Genomic DNA, 24,445 nt, shown 5'->3' with positions numbered 1-24,445 from the left:
CATTCATTCATTGACTGATTCCAGGCCAGGGAGATGGCAGTACAGAGCTTCTCTGACGTCTCTACCTCTGAGGACCTGTGTGAGCTCTCCTTACCTGAGCTGATGGGTTACCTGGAGGATGACTGGCTCTGTGCTGAGGAGGAGCAGGTAAGGTAATACTTTATGCAAATCCCTAAAAATAAACACCCAATCAACACCAATGGCCACTTAAAGCAACAGTTAAAACTATCAATGGATGTTTAAGATCTAAGCGTTGAAATTAAAACAGCTTTTTTATTTTTTTTTTAAAACAGGTGTTCGAGACGTTACTGGCGTGGATCCACCACGACCCGTTCTCCCGGCGCGGCGCCATCTCCGACCTCTTCAGGAAGGTGCGTCTGCGCTACATCCACCCCACCTACCTGTTCCAGTTCATCGCCAGCGACCCCCTCGTCCAGTCCTCCACCCTGTGCACCGAGGTCATCGAGTCCGTCCGACGCCTCATGTTCTCCATCACTACTAAGTGTGGGTCGGACCTCAAGCCCCTGTGGGTGACCCCGCGGCGTTTCACCTGCCGGGAGACCCTGGTTCTAGTTGGCGGCCGCAAGAACAACGAACAGACGTCCCGCGAAGCACTCCTGTTCGACGAGAGGACTCAGCGCTGGCAGTGGCTGGCCAAGCTGCCCTTGCGACTCTATAAGGCCTCCTATGTCTGTATCCACAGTATCCTGTATGTCCTGGGAGGCCTCACCATGAACACCAAGCACAGAGTGGTTAGCACCACTGTCTATACGTTGTCTCTGAAGACCAACCAGTGGAGGACGACTGAGCCCATGATCCAGCCTCGCTTCGCCCACCAGTCTGTCTCCTACCTGCACTTTATCTTCGTCCTGGGGGGCCTGGGGCCGGAGAAGCAGGTGTGCGACACGGTGCAAAGGTACAATAGTATGTTCAACCAATGGGAGGCTATGGTTCCCATGCCGACGGCTGTGCTACACCCGGCGGTTGCCGCTAACGATCAAAGAATCTACATGTTCGGGGGAGAAGACGCGATGCAGAACCCTGTCAGGATGATACAGGTAGGCAGAATGTCCTTCTGTTGAGGTTGCTGTTGTGTGGTGAACTTGAAGTCTTGAAGTCGAAGTTGAAATACTGAAGATTTAATTACTGAAGATTTGAAGGCTCGGGTGTTGAATTACTGAAGATTTAATTACTGAAGATTTGAAGTCTTGGTGTTGAATTACTGAAGACTTGAAGTCTCGGGGTGTTGAATTACTGAAGATTTGAAGTCTCGGGTGTTGAATTACTGAAGATTTGAAGTCTTGGGGTGTTTAATTACTGAAGATTTGAAGTCTTGGGGTGTTTAATTACTGAAGATTTGAAGTCTCGGGTGTTGAATTACTGAAGACTTGAAGTCTTGGGGTGTTTATTACTGAAGATTTGAAGTCTCGGGTGTTTAATTACTGAAGCCTTGAAGTGTTGAATTACTGAAGATTTGAAGTCTTGGGTGTTTAATTACTGAAAATTTGATGTCTCGGGGTGTTTATTACTGAAGGTTTGAAATCTTGGAGTTTGCTGTTAATCCTTGAAACTTTTTTGGGGGGGACAAATCTGCACAGAACCACTAAACTCTTCTAAACCCATCCTCTTTCTCCAGGTGTATCACATTGGCAGGAATATGTGGTCTATGATGGAGACCAGGACAGTGAAGAACGTTTCTGCACCAGCAGCTGTCCTCGATGACAAGATCTACATTATCGGAGGTAGGTGAAGACTGGGTCTGTGGCTTTAGTCAGGGGGAAAAAAGGACAATCTAATGTTTCAATTAAATACAACTTTATTTGGTCTACTTAGGACTTTGAGATCTTCGATATCTCTTCTGTCAAGACAACTTTATCAGTAGCTCCTTCCCTAACTGTCCCCTAACTGTCCCCCTAACTGTCCCCCCTAACTGTCCCCTAACTGTCCCCCTAACTGTCCCTAACTGTCCCTAACTGTCCCCTAACTGTCCCCTAACTGTCCCCCTAACTGTCCCTAACTGTCCCCCTAACTGTCCCCAACTGTATCACAACGTTGGCACTGTCCCCTAACGTGTCCCCTAACTGTCCCCTAACTGTCCCCTAACTGTCCCCCTAACTGTCCCCTAACTGTCCCCTAACTGTCCCCCTAACTGTCCCCCTAACTGGGTCCTGTCCCCTAACTGTCCCCTAACTGTCCCCCTAAGATCCCCCTAACATTATCGGAGGTAACTGTCCCCTAGTCCCTGTCCCCTAACTGTCTTTGTCCCCCCTAACTGAAACTGTCCCCTAACTGTCCCCTAACTGTCCCCTACAATCTAATGTTTAACTTCCCCTAACTGTCCCCTAACTGTCCCCTAACTGTTGGTCTAACTTCCCCTAACTGGACTTTGTCCCCTAACTGATCCCCTAACTGTCCCCCCCTAACTGTCCCCTCTTCTGTCTTTTGTCCAAACTGTCCCCTACAACTTTCCCCCTAACTGTCCCCTAACTGTCCCTAACTGTCCCCCCTAACTGTCCCCTAACTGTCCCCCCTAACTGTCCCCTAACTGTCCCCCTCTAACTGTCCCCTAACTGTCCCCTAACGTCCCCCTAACTGTCCCCAACTGTCCCCTAACTGTCCCCCTAACTGTCCCCCTAACTGTCCCCAACGTCCCCTAACTGTCCCCTAACTGTCCCCCTAACTGTCCCCCTAACTGTCCCCCTAACTGTCCCCCCTAACTGTCCCCTAACTGTCCCCTAACTGTCCCCCTAACTGTCCCCTAACCCCCCTAACGTCCCCAACTGTCCCCCTAACTGTCCCCTAACTGTCCCCCTACTGTCCCTCCTGTCCCCTAACTCCCCTAACTGTCCCCTAACTGTCCCCTAACTGTGCCCCCCTGTCCCCCCCTAACTGTCCCCTAACTGTCCCCCTAACTGTCCCCCTAACTGTCCCCCTAACTGTCCCCAACTGTCCCCTAACTGTCCCCCTAACTGTCCCCCTAACTGTCCCTAACTGTCCCCTAACTGTCCCCTAACTGTTCCCTAACTGTCCCCCCCCTAACTGTCCCCTAACTGTCCCCTAACTGTCCTAAATGTCCTTTTTTACAGGCTACACCAGAAGAATGATCGCGTACGACACCAAAGCCAACCGCTTTACGAAGTGTGAGAACCTGAAGCAGAGGAGGATGCATCACGCCGTCGCGGTGCTCGACGACAAACTGTACGTGACCGGAGGACGCTTCATCAACGGACACGACGTCATAGAGGACTCCGACAGCTTCGAGTGCTACGACCCGAAGACTGACGCGTGGACGACGAAGGGGACGTTGCCGTACAGGCTGTTTGACCACGGTTCTCTGTCCCTGGTGTGTGTCTCCAACAAATCCAAGCCTCCCTGAGTGTGTGTTGTGGATGTGTGTGTCCACCCCCTTCAGATGATACTCTGCCCGACCAAGCAAAAAGACATTAACTGCTCATAGCGTGGAACTGAGAAAAATGGCTTTTATTTACCTTGGTGTCACAGTATCTTCATGCAGTTACTGGCTAACATGACCCCCCATTTTCTCCTGAACACAATACAACCGAGGCAGGATACTTGTCCACATGATTAATAATGTATTTAATGAAGCAAAAAATTGACATGAACTCATTTTGGACCAAATGAGCAGTTATTGCTTTTTTGCATGGTAGGGCAATACTGTCTATGCATATGTTGCTGCTCGGATGTGACGCTGACCGACACAGATGTTGCAAAGAACATCTCTGATGTCATTTCCTGTCCCGCAAATTCCCTCACTGGGTGACACTTTCCCCAGTAGCGAATCTTAAATCAAATGAGATATTTTTATGTTTTTATAGATTTTATCGTGTGAAACTGAAGCCCTGGGCAGTTAATTGTTGTGTGGAACTGAAGCCCTGGGCAGTTAATTGTTGTGTGGAACTGAAGCCCTGGGCAGTTAATTGTTATGTGGAACTGAAGCCCTGGGCAGTTAATTGTTGTGTGGAACTGAAGCCCTGGGCAGTTAATTGTTGTGTGGAACTGAAGCCCTGGGCAGTTAATTGTTGTGTGGAACTGAAGCCCTGGGCAGTTAATTGTTGTGTGGAACTGAAGCCCTGGGCAGTTAATTGTTGTGTGGAACTGAAGCCCTGGGCAGTTAATTGTTGTGTGGAACTGAAGCCCTGGGCAGTTAATTGTTATGTGGAACTGAAGCCCTGGGCAGTTAATTGTTGTGTGGAACTGAAGCCCTGGGCAGTTAATTGTTGTGTGGAACTGAAGCCCTGGGCAGTTAATTGTTGTGTGGAACTGAAGCCCTGGGCAGTTAATTGTTGTGTGGAACTGAAGCCCTGGGCAGTTAATTGTTATGTGGAACTGAAGCCCTGGGCAGTTAATTGTTGTGTGGAACTGAAGCCCTGGGCAGTTAATTGTTATGTGGAACTGAAGCCCTGGGCAGTTAATTGTTGTGTGGAACTGAAGCCCTGGGCAGTTAATTGTTGTGTGGAACTGAAGCCCTGGGCAGTTAATTGTTATGTGGAAATGAAGCCCTGGGCAGTTAATTGTTTTGTGGAACTGAAGCCCTGGGCAGTTAATTGTTATGTGGAACTGAAGCCCTGGGCAGTTAATTGTTATGTGGAACTGAAGCCCTGGGCAGTTAATTGTTATGTGGAACTGAAGCCCTGGGCAGTTAATTGTTGTGTGGAACTGAAGCCCTGGGCAGTTAATTGTTGTGTGGAACTGAAGCCCTGGGAAGTTAATTGTTGTGTGGAACTGAAGCCCTGGGCAGTTAATTGTTATGTGGAAATGAAGCCCTGGGCAGTTAATTGTTTTGTGGAACTGAAGCCCTGGGCAGTTAATTGTTATGTGGAACTGAAGCCCTGGGCAGTTAATTGTTATGTGGAACTGAAGCCCTGGGCAGTTAATTGTTATGTGGAACTGAAGCCCTGGGCAGTTAATTGTTATGTGGAACTGAAGCCCTGGGCAGTTAATTGTTGTGTGGAACTGAAGCCCTGGGCAGTTAATTGTTATGTGGAACTGAAGCCCTGGGCAGTTAATTGTTATGTGGAACTGAAGCCCTGGGCAGTTAATTGTTGTGTGGAACTGAAGCCCTGGGCAGTTAATTGTTATGTGGAACTGAAGCCCTGGGCAGTTAATTGTTGTGTGGAACTGAAGCCCTGGGCAGTTAATTGTTGTGTGGAACTGAAGCCCTGGGCAGTTAATTGTTGTGTGGAACTGAAGCCCTGGGCAGTTAATTGTTGTGTGGAACTGAAGCCCTGGGCAGTTAATTGTTGTGTGGAACTGAAGCCCTGGGCAGTTAATTGTTGTGTGGAACTGAAGCCCTGGGCAGTTAATTGTTGTGTGGAACTGAAGCCCTGGGCAGTTAATTGTTATGTGGAACTGAAGCCCTGGGCAGTTAATTGTTGTGTGGAACTGAAGGCTATGAGTTTATACAAGTCCTGTAGACTATATGAAGACGACACGACATGATGACCAACTGTTTAGTCACCAGTCCAAACACACGTTACCAACAGACCGGATGACATTACTACCCACTGGGAAAAAACTGGTTGCAACAGTATTGTTTCTACGTCATTTCAACCCCAAAATAAATTATATCTTGATAACGTTGAATCAACGTGGAAAACTGGTTCTGTTTTCACACAACTTTTTAGCATAAATCCAACGATATGGAGAAATGTTGATTTCACGTTGAATTCACGTTGATTTAATCTGAAACCAAATCAAAACTAGATGTTTGAACTGATGTCTGTCCCCAGTGGGTAGGGTCCAGAGTTTTCTCTGGGCACATCTTCGAGGTAAAACTCCAGTCACTACTCATCACTGCACAATAACAAACCCTACGGTAGGCCAAACATGATGTGAGACAGTCGTCTCTGGTAACAAGACTGTAGCTAGCCAACACACGCAAGATTTGGTTCTGGGTTCTGAGATGAATGGAGCCAGCCAAGACTTTCCCTGTGTTACTGAGCATCATCACAAACCCAGGGTCGTGTGCCAACATGATTCAGTGACTGTTGTTTGAGAACACTGTATACTGAGTGTACAAAACATTAGGAACACTTTATACTGAGTGTACAAAACATTAGGAACACTTTATACTGAGCGTACAAAACATTAGGAACACTTTATACTTAGCGTACAAAACATTAGGAACACTTTATACTGAGCGTACAAAACATTAGGAACACTTTATACTGAGCGTACAAAACATTAGGAACACTTTATACTTAGCGTACAAAACATTAGGAACACTTTATACTGAGCGTACAAAACATTAGGAACACTTTATACTTAGCGTACAAAACATTAGGAACACTTATACTGAGCGTACAAAACATTAGGAACACTTTATACTGAGCGTACAAAACATTAGGAACACTTTATACTGAGCGTACAAAACATTAGGAACACTCTATACTGAGCGTGCAAAACATTAGGAACACTTTATACTGAGTGTACAAAACATTAGGAACACTTTATACTGAGTGTACAAAACATTAGGAATTCTTTGTACTGAGCATTCAAAACATTAGGAACACTATGATGAGCGTACAAAACATTAAGAGTTTCGTCAGAACATGGACTCTACAAGGTGTTGAAAGCGTTCCACAGGGATGCTGGTCCATGTTGACTCTACAAGGTGTTGAAAGCGTTCCACAGGGATGCTGGCCCATGTTGACTCTACAAGGTGTTGAAAGCGTTCCACAGGGATGCTGGCCCATGTTGACTCTACAAGGTGACGTTACAGGGATGGTGTTGACTCTACAAGGTGTCTAAAGCGTTCCACAGGGATGCTGGCCCATGTTGACTCTACAAGGTGTTGAACTGAGCCCATGCTGGTCCCATGTTAACTCTACAAGGTGTTGAAGAGCGTTCCACAGGGATGCTGGCCCATGTTGAACAAGGTGTCTGAAGCGTTCCACAGGGATGCTGGCCCATGTTGACTCTACAAGGTGTTGAACTGCGTTCCAAGCTGGTCCATGTTGACTCTACAGGTGTTGCGTTCCACAGGGATGCTGGCCATGTTGACTCTACAAGGTGTTGAAAGCGTTCCACAGGGATGCTGGCCCATGTTGACTCTACAAGGTGTCTGTGCGTTCCACAGGGATGCTGGCCCATGTTGACTCTACAAGGTGTCTAAAGCGTTCCACAGGGATGCTGGCCCTCTATGTTGACTGCTGGCCCATGTTGACTCTACAAGGTGTTGAAAGCGTTCCACAGGGATGCTGGCCCATGTTGACTCTACAAGGTGTCTAAAGCGTTCCACAGGGATGCTGGCCCATGTTGACTCTACAAGGTGTTGAAAGCGTTCCACAGGGATGCTGGTCCATGTTGACTCTACAAGGTGTTGAAAGCGTTCCACAGGGATGCTGGCCCATGTTGACTCTACAAGGTGTTGAAAGCGTTCCACAGGGATGCTGGCCCATGTTGACTCTACAAGGTGTCTAAAGCGTTCCACAGGGATGCTGGCCCATGTTGACTCTACAAGGTGTCTAAAGCGTTCCACAGGGATGCTGGCCCATGTTGACTCTACAAGGTGTTGAAAGCGTTCCACAGGGATGCTGGCCCATGTTGACTCTACAAGGTGTTGAAAGCGTTCCACAGGGATGCTGGCCCATGTTGACTCTACAAGGTGTCTAAAGCGTTCCACAGGGATGCTGGCCCATGTTGACTCTACAAGGTGTCTAAAGCGTTCCACAGGGATGCTGGCCCATGTTGACTCTACAAGGTGTTGAACGTTCCACAGGGATGCTGGCCCATGTTGACTCTACAAGGTGTTGAAAGCGTTCCACAGGGATGCTGGCCCATGTTGACTCTACAAGGTGTCTTAAGTGTTCCACAATGCTGGTTGTTGACTCTACAAGGTGTTGAAAGCGTGGGATGCTGGCCCATGTTGACTCTACAAGGTGTTGAAGCGTTCCACAGGGATGTTGGTCCATGTTGACTCTACAAGGTGTTGAAAGCGTTCCACAGGGATGCTGGCCCATGTTGACTCTACAAGGTGTCTAAAGCGTTCCACAGGGATGTTGGTCCATGTTGACTCTACAAGGTGTTGAAAGCGTTCCACAGGGATGTTGGTCCATGTTGACTCTACAAGGTGTTGAAAGCGTTCCACAGGGATGCTGGCCCATGTTGACTCTACAAGGTGTCTAAAGCGTTCCACAGGGATGCTGGCCCACTCTACAAGGTGATGCTGGCCCATGTTGACTCTACAAGGTGTTGAAAGCGTTCCACAGGGATGCTGGCCCATGTTGACTCTACAAGGTGTTGAAAGCGTTCCACAGGGATGCTGGCTGTCTTAAGTGTTCCCTGGTCCATGTTGACTCTACAAGGTGTTGAAAGCGTTCCACAGGGATGCTGGCCCATGTTGACTCTACAAGTGTTGACGTTCCACAAGTTGGTGGTGTTGAAAGCGTTCCACAGGGATGCTGGTCCTTGTTGACTCTACAAAGTGTCTAAAGCGTTCCACAGGGATGTTGGTCCATGTTGACTCTACAAGGTGTTGAAAGCGTTCCACAGGGATGCTGGCCCATGTTGACTCTACAAGGTGTTGAAAGTGTTCCACAGGGATGCTGGCCCATGTTGACTCTACAAGGTGTCCCATGTTGGTGACTCTACAAGGTGTCTGAAAGCGTTCCACAGGGATGCTGGCCCATGTTGACTCTACAAGGTGTCTTTCCACAGGGATGCTGGCCCATGTTGACTCTACAAGGTGTTGAAAGCGTTCCCACAGGATGCTGGCCCATGTTGACCATGTTGACGTTCTGGGATGCAACTCTACAAGGTGTCTGCGTTCCAAGGGATGCTGGCCCATTTGACTCTACAAGGTGATTCCACAGGGATGCTGGCCCATGTTGACTCTACAAGGTGTTGAAATTCCACAGGGATGCTGGCCCATGTTGACTCTACAAGGTGTTGAAAGCGTTCCACAGGGATGCTGGCCCATGTTGACTCTACAAGGTGTCTTAAGTGTTCCACAGGGATGCTGGTCCATGTTGACTCTACAAGGTGTTGAAAGCGTTCCACAGGGATGCTGGCCCATGGTCCATGTTGGTCCATGTTGACTCTACAAGGTGTTGAAAAAACGTTCCACAGGGATGCTGGCCCATGTCTGCGTTCCACAGGGATGTTGGTCCATGTTGACTCTAAAGGTGTTCCACAGGGATGTTGGTCCAGTTGACTCTACAAGTTTGAAAGCGTTCACAGGGATGCTGGCCCATGTTGACTCTACAAGGTGTCTAAAGCGTTCCACAGGGATGCTGGCCCATGTTGACTCTACAAGGTGTCTGCGTTCCACAGGGATGCTGGCCCATGTTGACTCTACAAGGTGTTGATTCCACAGGGATGCTGGCCCATGTTGACTCTACAAGGTGTTGAAAGCGTTCCACAGGGATGCTGGCCCATGTTGACTCTACAAGGTGTCTTAAGTGTTCCAGGATGCTGGTTGTTGACTCTACAAGGGATGGGATGCTGGCCCATGTTGACTCTACAAGGTGTTGAAAGCGTTCCAAATGTTGTTCTCACAAGGTGATGCTGGTCCATGTTGACTCTACAAGGTGTCTAAAGCGTTCCACAGGGATGTTGGTCCATGTTGACTCTACAAGGTGTTGAGCGTTCCACAGGGATGTTGGTCCATGTTGACTCTACAAGGTGTTGAAATGCTGGCCCATGTTGACTCTACAAGGTGTCTAAAGTTCCACAGGGATGCTGGCCCATGTTGACTCTACAAGGTGTCTAAAGCGTTCCACAGGGATGCTGGCCCATGTTGACTCTACAAGGTGTTGAAGCGTTCCACAGGGATGCTGGCCCATGTTGACTCTACAAGGTGTTGAAAGCGTTCCACAGGGATGCTGGCCCATGTTGACTCTACAAGGTTCCACAGGGATGCTGGTCCAACTCTAGGTGTTGAAAACGTTCCACAGGGATGCTGGCCCATGGACTCTACAAGGTGTTGAACACTTCCACAGGGATGTTGGTCAACTCTACAAGGTGTTGAAAGCGTTCCACAGGGATGCTGGTCCTTGTTGACTCTACAAGGTGTCTAAAGCGTTCCACAGGGATGTTGGTCCATGTTGACTCTACAAGGTGTTGAAAGCGTTCCACAGGGATGCTGGCCCATGTTGACTCTACAAGGTGTTGAAAGTGTTCCAAAGGGATGCTGGCCCATGTTGACTCTACAAGGTGTCTGAGGGATGTTGGTCCATGTTGACTCTACAAGGTGTTGAAAGCGTTCCACAGGGATGCTGGCCCATGTTGACTCTACAAGGTGTCTAAAGCGTTCCACAGGGATGTTGGTCCATGTTGACTCTACAAGGTGTTGAAAGTTCCACAGGGATGTTGGCCCATGTTGACTCCAATGCTTCTCACCGATTGGGTGGTGGACCATGTTGACTCCAATGCTTCTCACCGATTGGGTGGTGGACCATGTTGACTCCAATGCTTCCCACCGATTGGGTGGTGGACCATGTCGACTCCAATGCTTCCCACCGATTGGGTGGTGGACCGTTCTTGATACACACAGGAAACTGTTGAGCGTGAAAAACCCAGCAGCTTTGCAGTTCTTGACACAAACTGGTGCGTCTGGCATCTACTACCAAACCTCGCTCTTAAATCTTCTGTCTTGCCCGTTCACCCTCTGAATGGCACAGATACACAATCCATGTCTCACTTGTCTCCAGGCTTAAATCCTTCTTTACCCTGTCTTTTCCCCTTCATCTACACTGATTTAATGTGGATTTAACAAGTGACATCAATAAGGGATCATAGCTTCCACCTGGATTCACCTGGTCAGTCTATGTCTACGGAAAGAGCAGGTGTTCTTAATGTTTTGTCCGCTCCGTGTATGTTTATAAATAGCGTTCCCCTGAGGCGACGTGGATGGAACTAGTCATATTTCAGTGAGGGTTTATAACCAAGTGAAAGGACATAAAGTTTAACAATACCATATGCACATTGTAAGAATGCCGTCATAGTTATATTTGAAGAGTGAGAGGGTTCAGTCTGTTTTATGCGTTTCTTCTTCGTTTCTTCCACACTATATGTGGTGACATCGTACAAATGGTTTGCCGACAGATCTATCGCCTCATATAAGTATTTTTTTATTTAAATTTGGAGTGATATTAATATTCTTGTTTGTTTTTGTAATGTTGTTTATTAATAAAAAAATATATAAAATGTTATCACAATGACTGTGACAGTCAATTTAGTTTAAAATTCTTCGGTACTCCTCTCTCTATAAAGAGGTCTCCGTCTCACTGTGAAGTCTCAGTCCCTCTGTGATGTCTCAGTCCCACTGTGAGGTCTCAGTCTCACTGTGAGGTCTCAGTCTCACTGTGAGGTCTCAGTCTCACTGTGAGGTCTCAGTCCCACTGTGAGGTCTCAGTCCCACTGTGTGGTCTCAGTCCCACTGTGAGGTCTCAGTCCCACTGTGAGGGTCTCAGTCTCACTGTGAGGTCTCAGTCTCACTGTGAGGTCTCAGTCTCAATGTAAGATCTTAGTCTGACTGTGTGGTCTCCATCTCACTGTCCTCAGTCTCACTGTGAGGTCTCAGTCTCACTGTGAGGTCTCAGTCTCAATGTAAGATCTTAGTCACTGTGTGGTCTCCATCTCACTGTGAGGCCTCAGTCTCACTGTGAGGTCTCAGTCCCACTGTGAGGTCTCAGTCCCTCTGTGATGTCTCAGTCTCAATGTGAGGTCTCAGTCCCTCTGTGATGTCTCAGTCTCAATGTTAGGTCTCAGTCTCACTGTGAAGTCTCAGTCTCACTGTGATGTCTCAGTCTCAATGTGAGGTCTCAGTCTCATTGTGAGGTCTCAGTCTCACTGTGAGGTCTCAGTCTCACTGTGAGGTCTCAGTCTCACTGTGAGGTCTCAGTCTCAATGTAAGTCTCACTGTCTCCATCTCACTGTGAGGTCTCAGTCTCACTGTGAGGTCTCAGTCTCACTGTGAAGTCTCAGTCTCACTGTGATGTCTCAGTCTCAATGTGAGGTCTCAGTCTCACTGTGAGGTCTCAGTCTCACTGTGAGGTCTCAGTCTCACTGTGAGGTCTCAGTCTCAATGTAAGATCTTAGTCTGACTGTGTGGTCTCCATCTCACTGTGAGGCCTCAGTCTCACTGTGAGGTCTCAGTCTCACTGTGAGGTCTCAGTCCCTCTGTGATGTCTCAGTCTCAATGTGAGGTCTCAGTCCCTCTGTGATGTCTCAGTCTCAATGTTAGGTCTCAGTCTCACTGTGAAGTCTCAGTCTCACTGTGATGTCTCAGTCTCACTGTGAGGTCTCAGTCTCACTGTGAGGTCTCAGTCTCACTGTGAGGTCTCAGTCTCAATGTAAGATCTTAGTCTGACTGTGTCTCCATCTCACTGTGAGGCCTCAGTCTCACTGTGAGGTCTCAGTCTCACTGTGAGGTCTCAGTCTCACTGTGAGGTCTCAGTCTCAATGTAAGATCTTAGTCTGACTGTGTGGTCTCCATCTCACTGTGAGGCCTCAGTCTCACTGTGAGGTCTCAGTCTCACTGTGAGGTCTCAGTCTCACTGTGAGGTCTCAGTCTCAATGTAAGATCTTAGTCTGACTGTGTGGTCTCCATCTCACTGTGAGGCCTCAGTCTCACTGTGAGGTCTCAGTCTCAATGTGAGGTCTCAGTCTCACTGTGAGGTCTCAGTCTCACTGTGAGGTCTCAGTCTCACTGTGAGGTCTCAGTCCCACTGTGAGGTCTCAGTCTCACTGTGAGGTCTCAGTCTCACTGTGAGGTCTCCGTCTCAATGTGAGGTCTCAGTCTCACTGTGAGGTCTCAGTCCCACTGTGAGGTCTCAGTCTCACTGTGAGGTCTCAGTCCCACTGTGAGGTCTCAGTCTCACTGTGAGGTCTCAGTCTCACTGTGAGGTCTCAGTCTCACTGTGATGTCTCAGTCTCACTGTGAGGTCTCAGTCTCAATGTGAGGTCTCAGTCTCACTGTGAGGTCTCAGTCTCACTGTGATGTCTCAGTCTCACTGAGATGTCTCAGTCTGACTGTGAGGTCTCAGTCTCAATGTGAGGTCTCAGTCTCACTGTGAAGTCTCAGTCTCACTGTGATGTCTCAGTCTCAATGTGAGGTCTCAGTCTCACTGTGAGGTCTCAGTCTCACTGTGAGGTCTCAGTCTCACTGTGAGGTCTCAGTCTCACTGTGAGGTCTCAGTCTCAATGTAAGATCTTAGTCTGACTGTGTGGTCTCCATCTCACTGTGAGGCCTCAGTCTCACTGTGAGGTCTCAGTCTCAATGTGAGGTCTCAGTCCCACTGTGAGGTCTCAGTCTCACTGTGAGGTCTCAGTCTCACTGTGAGGTCTCAGTCTCACTGTGATGTCTCAGTCTCACTGTGAGGTCTCAGTCTCAATGTGAGGTCTCAGTCTCACTGTGAGGTCTCAGTCTCACTGAGATGTCTCAGTCTGAACTGTGAGGTCTCAGTCTCAATGACTCAGTCTCACTGTGATGTCTCAGTCTCAATGTGAGGTCTCAGTCTCACTGTGAGGTCTCAGTCTCACTGTGAGGTCTCAGTCTCACTGTGAGGTCTCAGTCTCACTGTGAGGTCTCAGTCTCAATGTAAGATCTTAGTCTGACTGTGTGGTCTCCATCTCACTGTGAGGCCTCAGTCTCACTGTGAGGTCTCAGTCTCACTGTGAGGTCTCAGTCTCACTGTGAGGTCTCAGTCTCAATGTAAGATCTTAGTCTGACTGTGTGGTCTCCATCTCACTGTGAGGTCTCAGTCTCAATGTGAGGTCTCAGTCCCATTGTGAGGTCTCAGTCTCACTGTGAGGTCTCAGTCTCAATGTAAGATCTTAGTCTGACTGTGTGGTCTCCATCTCACTGTGAGGCCTCAGTCTCACTGTGAGTCTCAGTCTCAATGACAGTCTCGTGACAGCCCAACCGTCTGTGCTGAGTAAATGACAGTCTCGTGACAGCCCAACCGTCTGTGCTGAGTCAATGACAGTCTCGTGACAGCCCAACCGTCTATGCTGAGTAAATGATCTCGTGACAGCCCAACCGTCTGTGCTGAGTAAATGACAGTCTCGTTACAGCCCAACCGTCTGTGCTGAGTAAATGTCAGTCTCGTGACAGCCCAACCGTCTATGCTGAGTAAATGACAGTCTCGTGACAGCCCAACCATCTATGCTGAGTAAATGACAGTCTCGTGACAGCCCAACCGTCTGTGCTGAGTAAATGACAGTCTCGTGACAGCCCAACCGTCTGTGCTGAGTAAATGACAGTCTCGTGACAGCCCAACCGTCTATGCTGAGTAAATGACAGTCTCATGACAGCCCAACCGTCTGTGCTGAGTAAATGACAGTCTCGTGACAGCCCAACCGTCTGTGCTGAGTAAATGACAGTCTCGTGACAGCCCAACCGTCTGTGCTGAGTGAATGTCAGTCTCGTGACAGCCCAACGGCTATGCTGAGTAAATGACAGTCTCGTGACAGCCCAACCGTCTATGCTGAGTAAATGACAGTCTCGTGACAGCCCAACCGTCTATGCTGAGTAAATGACAGTCTCGTGACAGCCCAACCGTCTATGCTGAGTAAATGACAGTCTCGTGACAGCCCAACCGTCTGTGCTGAGTGAATGTCAGTCTCGTGACAGCCCAACGGCTATGCTGAGTAAATGACAGTCTCGTGACAGCCCAACGTCTATGCTGAGTAAATGACAGTCTCGTGACAGCCCAACCGTCTATGCTGAGTAAATGACAGTCTCGTGACAGCCCAACGTCTATGCTGAGTAAATGACAGTCTCGTGACAGCCCAACCGTCTATGCTGAGTAAATGACAGTCTCGTGACAGCCCAACCGTCTATGCTGAGTAAATGACAGTCTCGTGACAGCCCAACCGTCTATGCTGAGTAAATGACAGTCTCGTGACAGCCCAACCGTCTATGCTGAGTAAATGAAGTCTCGTCCCAGCCCAACATCTATGCTGAGTAAATGACAGTCTCCACAGCCCAACGTCTATGCTGAGTAAATGACAGTCTCGTGACAGCCCAACCGTCTATGCTGAGTAAATGACAGTCTCGTGACAGCCCAACCGTCTATGCTGAGTAAATGACAGTCTCGTGACAGCCCAACCGTCTATGCTGAGTAAATGACAGTCTCGTGACAGCCCAACCGTCTATGCTGAGTAAATGACAGTCTCGTGACAGCCCAACGTCTATGCTGAGTAAATGACAGTCTCGTGACAGCCCATGTATGCTGAGTAAATGACAGTCTCGTGACAGCCCAACGTCTATGCTGAGTAAATGACAGTCTCGTGACAGCCCAACCGTCTATGCTGAGTAAATGACAGTCTCGTGACAGCCCAACGTCTATGCTGAGTAAATGACAGTCTCGTGACAGCCCAACGTCTATGCTGAGTAAATGACAGTCTCGTGACAGCCCAACCGTCTATGCTGAGTAAATGACAGTCTCGTGACAGCCCAACGTCTATGCTGAGTAAATGACAGTCTCGTGACAGCCCAACGTGTATGCTGAGTAAATGACAGTCTCGTGACAACCCAACGTCTATGCTGAGTAAATGACAGTCTCGTGACAGCCCAACCGTCTATGCTGAGTAAATGACAGTCTCGTGACAGCCCAACGTCTATGCTGAGTAAATGACAGTCTCAACAGCCCAACCGTCTATGCTGAGTAAATGACAGTCTCGTGACAGCCCAACCGTCTATGCTGAGTAAATGACAGTCTCGTGACAGCCCAACCGTCTATGCTGAGTAAATGACAGTCTCGTGACAGCCCAACCGTCTATGCTGAGTAAATGACAGTCTCGTGACAGCCCAACCGTCTGTGCTGAGTGAATGACAGTCTCGTGACAGCCCAACCGTCTATGCTGAGTAAATGACAGTCTCGTGACAGCCCAACCGTCTATGCTGAGTAAATGACAGTCTCGTGACAGCCCAACCGTCTATGCTGAGTAAATGACAGTCTCGTGACAGCCCAACCGTCTATGCTGAGTAAATGACAGTCTCGTGACAGCCCAACGTCTATGCTGAGTAAATGACAGTCTCGTGACAGCCCAACGTGTATGCTGAGTAAATGACAGTCTCGTGACAGCCCAACGTCTATGCTGAGTAAATGACAGTCTCGTGACAGCCCAACCGTCTATGCTGAGTAAATGACAGTCTCGTGACAGCCCAACCGTCTATGCTGAGTAAATGACAGTCTCGTGACAGCCCAACCGTCTATGCTGAGTAAATGACAGTCTCGTGACAGCCCAACCGTCTATGCTGAGTAAATGACAGTCTCGTGACAGCCCAACCGTCTATGCTGAGTAAATGACAGTCTCGTGACAGCCCAACCGTCTGTGCTGAGTGAATGTCAGTCTCGTGACAGCCCAACGGCTATGCTGAGTAAATGACAGTCTCGTGACAGCCCAACCGCCTATGCTGAGTAAATGACAGTCTCGTGACAGCCCATTCTATGCTGAGTAAATGACAGTCTCGTGACAGCCCAACCGTCTATGCTGAGTAAATGACAGTCTCGTGACAGCCCAACCGTCTATGCTGAGTAAATGACAGTCTCGTGACAGCCCAACCGTCTATGCTGAGTAAATGACAGTCTCGTGACAGCCCAACCGTCTATGCTGAGTAAATGACAGTCTCGTGACAGCCCAACCGTCTATGCTGAGTAAATGTCAGTCTCGTGACAGCCCAACCGTCTGTGCTGAGTGAATGTCAGTCTCGTGACAGCCCAACCGTCTATGCTGAGTAAATGACAGTCTCGTGACAGCCCAACCGTCTATGCTGAGTAAATGACAGTCTCGTGACAGCCCAACCGTCTATGCTGAGTAAATGACAGTCTCGTGACAGCCCAACCGTCTATGCTGAGTAAATGACAGTCTCGTGACAGCCCAACCGTCTATGCTGAGTAAATTACAGTCTCGTCCCAGCCCAACGTCTATGCTGAGTAAATGACAGTCTCGTGACAGCCCAACGTCTATGCTGAGTAAATGACAGTCTCGTGACAGCCCAACCGTCTATGCTGAGTAAATGACAGTCTCGTGACAGCCCAACCGTCTATGCTGAGTAAATGACAGTCTCGTGACAGCCCAACCGTCTATGCTGAGTAAATGACAGTCTCGTGACAGCCCAACCGTCTATGCTGAGTAAATGACAGTCTCGTGACAGCCCAACGTCTATGCTGAGTAAATGACAGTCTCGTGACAGCCCAACGTGTATGCTGAGTAAATGACAGTCTCGTGACAGCCCAACGTCTATGCTGAGTAAATGACAGTCTCGTGACAGCCCAACCGTCTATGCTGAGTAAATGACAGTCTCGTGACAGCCCAACGTCTATGCTGAGTAAATGACAGTCTCGTGACAGCCCAACGTCTATGCTGAGTAAATGACAGTCTCGTGACAGCCCAACCGTCTATGCTGAGTAAATGACAGTCTCGTGACAGCCCAACGTCTATGCTGAGTAAATGACAGTCTCGTGACAGCCCAACGTGTATGCTGAGTAAATGACAGTCTCGTGACAGCCCAACGTCTATGCTGAGTAAATGACAGTCTCGTGACAGCCCAACCGTCTATGCTGAGTAAATGACAGTCTCGTGACAGCCCAACGTCTATGCTGAGTAAATGACAGTCTCGTGACAGCCCAACCGTCTATGCTGAGTAAATGACAGTCTCGTGACAGCCCAACCGTCTATGCTGAGTAAATGACAGTCTCGTGACAGCCCAACCGTCTATGCTGAGTAAATGACAGTCTCGTGACAGCCCAACCGTCTATGCTGAGTAAATGACAGTCTCGTGACAGCCCAACCGTCTATGCTGAGTAAATGACAGTCTCGTGACAGCCCAACCGTCTATGCTGAGTAAATGACAGTCTCGTGACAGCCCAACGTCTATGCTGAGTAAATGACAGTCTCGTGACAGCCCAACCGTCTATGCTGAGTAAATGACAGTCTCGTGACAGCCCAACGTCATGACTGGCGGAATAAGGTGAATGTTAATCAACCCCGCCATTCATGTATAGTACATACGCAGCAGGTAGTAGTTCTTATCGGATCTCAACTGACATTTCTTTGAAAACCAGATTGTTCCGTGCCAACCGGTAAAGGGTGAGGGGTGAGGGGATAGACGAGTGAAGGATGGAGGGATGGAGGGGTGAGAGGGGGGCAGGAGGGGTGCTGGAAAGTCTAGATGATCTGGGGTTATTTTAGTAAACAAACAGGAGAGGAGGAAACATTACACCACGTGAGTCGTGTGGACTGCCGGCTGCTACACTGGCTCCATGACAGGCAGATGTGACAGCCCAGAGCCCACAGGGAGGAACAGTTTCACAAGACCACCTGAGAGATGATGAAACTGATTCAACTGAAGAGGGACAGCAACAGGTGGAGAGGAGAGAGAGAGACGGGAGGGTCAGGTGCTGTCTGTCTGCCACAACACAAACACAGACAGAAAGACAGACAGAGAGAAAGAGAGCAGAGAGAGAGAGAGAGAGAGAGAGAGAGAGAGAGAGAGAGAGAGAGAGAGAGAGAGAGTCAGGTGCTGTCTGTCTGCCACAACACAAACACAGACAGAGAGACAGACAGAGAGAGAGAGAGAGAGAGAGAGAGAGAGAGAGAGAGAGAGAGAGAGAGAGAGAGAGAGAGAGAGAGAGAGAGAGAGAGAGAGAGAGAGGGGTCAGGTGCTGTCTGACAGCCACAACACAAACACAGACAGAGAGAGAGACAGAGAGAGAGAGAGAGGAGAGAGAGAGAGAGAGAGAGAGAGAGAGAGAGAGGGTCAGGTGCTGTCTGTCTGCCACAACACAAACACTGACAGAGAGAGAGACAGAGAGAGAGAGAGGGTCAGGTGCTGTATATTCACTTTATATATTATCTACCTCACTTGCTTTGGCAATGTTAACACGTTTCCCATGCCAATAAAGCCCTTGAATTGAATTGAATTGAGAGAGAGGGTCAGGTGCTGTCTGTCTGCCACAACACAAACACTGACAGAGAGAGAGACAGAGAGAAAGAGAGCAGAGAGAGACAGAGAGAGAGAGACAGAGATAGAGATAGAGCAGAGAGAGAGAGAGAGAGAGAGAGAGAGAGAGAGAGAGAGAGAGAGAGAGAGGAGAGAGAGAGAGACAGAGAGAGAGACAGAGAGAGAGAGAGAGAGAGAGAGAGAGAGAGAGAGAGAGAGAGAGAGAGAGACAGAAAGAGAAAGAGAGAGAGAGGAATCAGACAGTTCTGTTCATCAGTGTTTGATAATTTTTTTAAACAATCAGGATATATATGCTTTTGTTTACGTATGGGTGGCCCCTCTGGGAATCCAACCCACTATCCTGACATTGCAAGAGCCATGCTCTACTAACTGACCTGCTTACCAACCAATAATATATACATGTTGTATTATTCTGTGATGATTGGACGTTTGGATGTGTTTGGTCCCGCCACACCAGTCTGGTGTTTCTGTAATGTTGTCCTGTTCCAACAAGGGAAATGTCATCCACATGGACCTCTAGGAAAGCCCCTGCTCTGGTTGCATCTGGTGCCGGGCGTAACTTTGCAGGGGGGGGGGGATATTTTGGGAGAAGAACAACTGTCACGTTGCTCAACGTTACAAAGAAACAGAACATTATGAATGTATAGTTAGCATTTCAGAGTGTGCATCCCGACTGGAAGTGTGCATTTGTGTGTGCACAAAATATAATATCACATCATATCACATCATATCACATCATATCATATCATATCACATCACATCATATCATATCATATCATATCATATCATATCATATCATATCATATCACATCATATCACATCATATCATATCATATCATATCACATCATATCATATCATATCATATCATATCATATCATATCATATCATATCATATCACATCATATCACATCATATCATATCATATCATATCACATCATATCACATCATATCATATCACATCATATCACATCATATCATATCTTATCATATCACATCACATCATATCATATCATATCATATCATATCACATCATATCACATCATATCATATCATATCATATCATATCATATCATCATATCACATCATATCATATCATATCATATCATATCATATCATATCATATCATATCACATCATATCATATCATATCATATCATATCATATCACATCATATCATATCATATCATATCATATCATATCATATCACATCATATCATATCACATCATATCATATCATATCATATCATATCATATCATATCACATCATATCATATCATATCATATCATATCATATCATATCATATCATATCACATCATATCATATCATATCATATCATATCACATCATATCATATCATATCATATCATATCATATCACATCATATCACATCATATCATATCACATCATATCATATCATATCATATCATATCATATCATATCACATCATATCACATCATATCACAATCATATCATATCACATAATATCATATCATATCATATCATATCATCATATCATATCATATCACATCATATCATATCATATCATATCATATCATATCATATCATATCTTATCATATCACATCACATCATATCATATCATATCATATCATATCACATCATATCATATCATAACACATCATATCATATCATATCACATCATATCATATCATATCATATCATATCATATCATATCATATCATATCACATCATATCATCATATCATATCATATCATATCACATCATATCATATCATATCATATCACATCATATCATATCATATCATATCATATCACATCATATCATATCATATCATATCACATCATATCATATCATATCATCATATCACATCATATCATATCATATCATATCATATCATATCATATCACATCATATCACATCATATCACATCATATCATATCATATCATATCACATCATATCATATCATATCACATAATATCATATCATATCACATCATATCATATCACATCATAACATCATATCAATCAGGCTCATCTGGTCTGCTCTGAGGCTCATCTTACCTCATCTGTCTCCTATGAGACTCCTTTACCCAGTCTGTTCATACTTGTCTGGTCTCCTCAGTCATATCAGTCTCCTCTGGTCTCATCTGGACTCCAGTTACTCATCTGCTCTCATCTGGTTTCCATCTATCACATCTGTCTCATATGAGATCATCTGGTCTTACTCATATCACTCATCTCATCATATCATCTGTTATCATATCATCTGTTCTCATCTGAGACTCCTATCATATCTCCTCTGGTCTCATCTGGTCTCCGGGTATCGTCTGGTCTCATATCATATCTCATCTGTCTATCTATCAGATATCATATCAGTCTCCTCTGTCACATCATATCTCAGACTCCAGTTCACCCAGTCTGTTCTACTGAGACACCTCATCTGGACTCATCAAAATCATATCTCATATCATATCCATCAGTTCATCCCATCTGTTCATACTAAGCATATCCAGTTATATGCAGTCTGTTCTACTGAGACTCATCATACCCAGTCTGTTCTATCTGAGACACCTATCTGGTCTCATATCCAAAATCGAGACTCCAGTTACCCAGTCTACATCTGTTCTATATGAGACTCATCAGTTACCCATCTGTTCTACTGAGATCTCCAGTTACCATATACTGAGATCTTACCCATCTGTTCTCATCTGAGACTCATCATTACCCAGTCTGGTTTACTGATGACTCAGTTCACATCATAGTCTGTTCTACTGAGACTCTGTTACCCAGTCTGTTATATACAGGACATATCCAGTTACCAGTCAGTCTGTTCTACTGAGACTCCAGTTACCCAGTCTGTTCTACTGAGACTCCAGTTACCCAGTCTGTTCTACTAGACTCCAGTTACCCAGTCTGTTCTACTGAGACTCAGTTACTCCAGTCTGTTCTACTATCACTCCAGTTACCCAGTCTGTTCTACTGAGACTCCAGTTACCCAGTCTGTTCTACTGAGACTCCAGTTACTCAGTCTGTTCTACTGAGACTCAGTTACCCAGTCTGTTCTACTGAGACTCCAGTTACCCAGTCTGTTCTACTGAGACTCCAGTTACCCAGTCTGTTCTACTGAGACTCCAGTTACCCAGTCTGTTCTACTGAGACTCCAGTTACCCAGTCTGTTCTACTGAGACTCCAGTTACCCAGTCTGTTCTACTGAGACTCCAGTTACCCAGTCTGTTCTACTGAGACTCCAGTTACCCAGTCTATTCTACTGAGACTCCAGTTACCCAGTCTGTTCTACTGAGACTCCTGTCATATCCAGTCATATCACATCTGTTCTACTGAGACTCCAGTTATCCAGTCTGTTCTACATAGACTCCAGTTACCCAGTCTGTTCTACTGAGACTCCAGTTACCCAGTCTGTTCTACTGAGACTCCAGTTACCCAGTCTGTTCTATCTGAGACTCCAGTTACCCAGTCTGTTCTACTGAGACTCCAGTTACCCAGTCTGTTCTACTGAGACTCCAGTTACCCAGTCTGTTCTACTGAGACTCCAGTTACCCAGTCTGTTCTACTAAGACTCCAGTTACCCAGTCTGTTCTACTGAGACTCCAGTTACTCAGTCTGTTCTACTGAGACTCCTGTTACCCAGTCTGTTCTACTGAGACTCCAGTTACCCAGTCTGTTCTACTGAGACTCCAGTTACCCAGTCTGTTCTACTGAGACTCCAGTTACCCAGTCTGTTCTACTGAGACTCCAGTTACCCAGTCTGTTCTACTGAGACTCCAGTTACCCAGTCTGTTCTACTGAGACTCCAGTTACCCAGTCTGTTCTACTGAGACTCCAGTTACTCAGTCTGTTCTACTGAGACTCCAGTTACCCAGTCTGTTCTACTGAGACTCCAGTTACCCAGTCTGTTCTACTGAGACTCCAGTTACCCAGTCTGTTCTACTGAGACTCCAGTTACTCAGTCTGTTCTACTGAGACTCCAGTTACCCAGTCTGTTCTACTGAGACTCCAGTTACCCAGTCTGTTCTACTGAGACTCCAGTTACCCAGTCTGTTCTACTGAGACTCCAGTTACCCAGTCTGTTCTACTGAGACTCCAGTTACCCAGTCTGTTCTACTGAGACTCCAGTTACCCAGTCTGTTCTACTGAGACTCCAGTTACCCAGTCTGTTCTACTGAGACTCCAGTTACCCAGTCTGTTCTACTGAGACTCCAGTTACCCAGTCTGTTCTACTGAGACTCCAGTTACCCAGTCTGTTCTACTGAGACTCCAGTTACCCAGTCTGTTCTACTGAGACTCCAGTTACCCAGTCTGTTCTACTGAGACTCCAGTTACCCAGTCTGTTCTACTGAGACTCCAGTTACCCAGTCTGTTCTACTGAGACTCCAGTTACCCAGTCTGTTCTACTGAGACTCCTGTTACCCAGTCTGGTCTACTGAGACTCCAGTTACCCAGTCTGTTCTACTGAGACTCCAGTTACCCAGTCTGTTCTACTGAGACTCCAGTTACCCAGTCTGTTCTACTGAGACTCCAGTTACCCAGTCTGTTCTACTGAGACTCCAGTTACCCAGTCTGTTCTACAGAGACTCCAGTTACCCAGTCTGGTCTACTGAGACTCCAGTTACCCAGTCTGTTCTACAGAGACTCCAGTTACCCAGTCTGGTCTACTGAGACTCCAGTTACCCAGTCTGTTCTACTGAGACTCCAGTTACCCAGTCTGTTCTACTGAGACACCTGCTCTGAGACTCCAGTTACCCAGTCTGTTCTACTGAGACTCCAGTTACCCAGTCTGTTCTACTGAGACTCCAGTTACCCAGTCTGTTCTACTGAGACTCCAGTTACCCAGTCTGGTCTACTGAGACTCCAGTTACCCAGTCTGTTCTACTGAGACTCCAGTTACCCAGTCTGTTCTACTGAGACTCCAGTTACCCAGTCTGTTCTACTGAGACTCCAGTTACCCAGTCTGTTCTACTGAGACTCCTGCTCTGAGACTCCAGTTAAACACTTTTAACATAGGCCAGGCCCTGTTGTTACCTCATATCCCAGCGATAATGCTTTGCATTATACCTGGGAAGAAAATACTTACATTTCCTCAACTTGCCATTGGCTCAACCATTGGATACTCCAAGGCCATTGGCTCAACCATTGGATTCTCCAAGGCCATTGGCTCAACCATTGGATACCCCAAGGCCATTGGCTCAACCATTGGATACTCCAAGGCCATTGGCTCAACCATTGGATACTCCAAGGCCATTGGCTCAACCATTGGATACCCCAAGGCCATTGGCTCAACCATTGGATACCCCAAGGCCATTGGCTCAACCATTGGATACCCCAAGGCCATTGGCTCAACCATTGGATGCCCCAAGGCCATTGGCTCAACCATTGGATACTCAAGGCCATTGGCTCAACCATTGGATACTCCAAGGCCATTGGCTAAACTTACCCCAAGGCAAACTACTAGCCCACACAGCTACAAGGAAACCTCCAGCCTAATACATTTATCTGACTTGGTGAAAATC

General features: G+C 47.0%; 1 protein-coding gene across 48 annotated transcripts in view; it reads left to right on the top strand.

The window, feature by feature from the left end:
* LOC127917740 (kelch-like protein 38) overlaps positions 1 to 11,174 on the top strand; it is a 15,757-nt gene extending 4,583 nt beyond the window's left edge. Inside the window, exons 6-14 of one of the 48 annotated variants that reach the window (XM_052500801.1) lie at positions 25 to 147; positions 294 to 1,058; positions 1,637 to 1,742; positions 3,087 to 6,730; positions 7,196 to 7,435; positions 7,532 to 7,627; positions 8,908 to 9,003; positions 9,985 to 10,176; positions 10,262 to 11,174. In XM_052500801.1, the coding sequence (XP_052356761.1) occupies positions 25 to 147; positions 294 to 1,058; positions 1,637 to 1,742; positions 3,087 to 3,376 (1,284 nt within the window). In that variant the 3' untranslated portion in view covers positions 3,377 to 6,730; positions 7,196 to 7,435; positions 7,532 to 7,627; ... (1 more) ...; positions 9,985 to 10,176; positions 10,262 to 11,174. Of the gene's footprint in view, positions 1 to 24; positions 148 to 293; positions 1,059 to 1,636; positions 1,743 to 3,086; positions 6,731 to 7,195; positions 7,724 to 7,769; positions 7,818 to 7,948; positions 8,093 to 8,494; positions 8,591 to 8,907; positions 9,004 to 9,984; positions 10,177 to 10,213 lie in introns of all 48 variants that reach the window. The other 47 variants (XM_052500799.1, XM_052500798.1, XM_052500797.1 and 44 more) reach the window with 47 other exon arrangements.
* The last annotated feature ends 13,271 nt before the right edge of the window (positions 11,175 to 24,445 follow it).

The sequence above is a fragment of the Oncorhynchus keta genome, unplaced genomic scaffold (assembly GCF_023373465.1).
Source record: "Oncorhynchus keta strain PuntledgeMale-10-30-2019 unplaced genomic scaffold, Oket_V2 Un_contig_1190_pilon_pilon, whole genome shotgun sequence".
Lineage (NCBI taxonomy): Eukaryota > Metazoa > Chordata > Actinopteri > Salmoniformes > Salmonidae > Oncorhynchus > Oncorhynchus keta.
The sequence above is the reverse complement of the archived record's forward strand: the minus strand, read 5'-3'. Positions and strand labels throughout refer to the sequence as shown.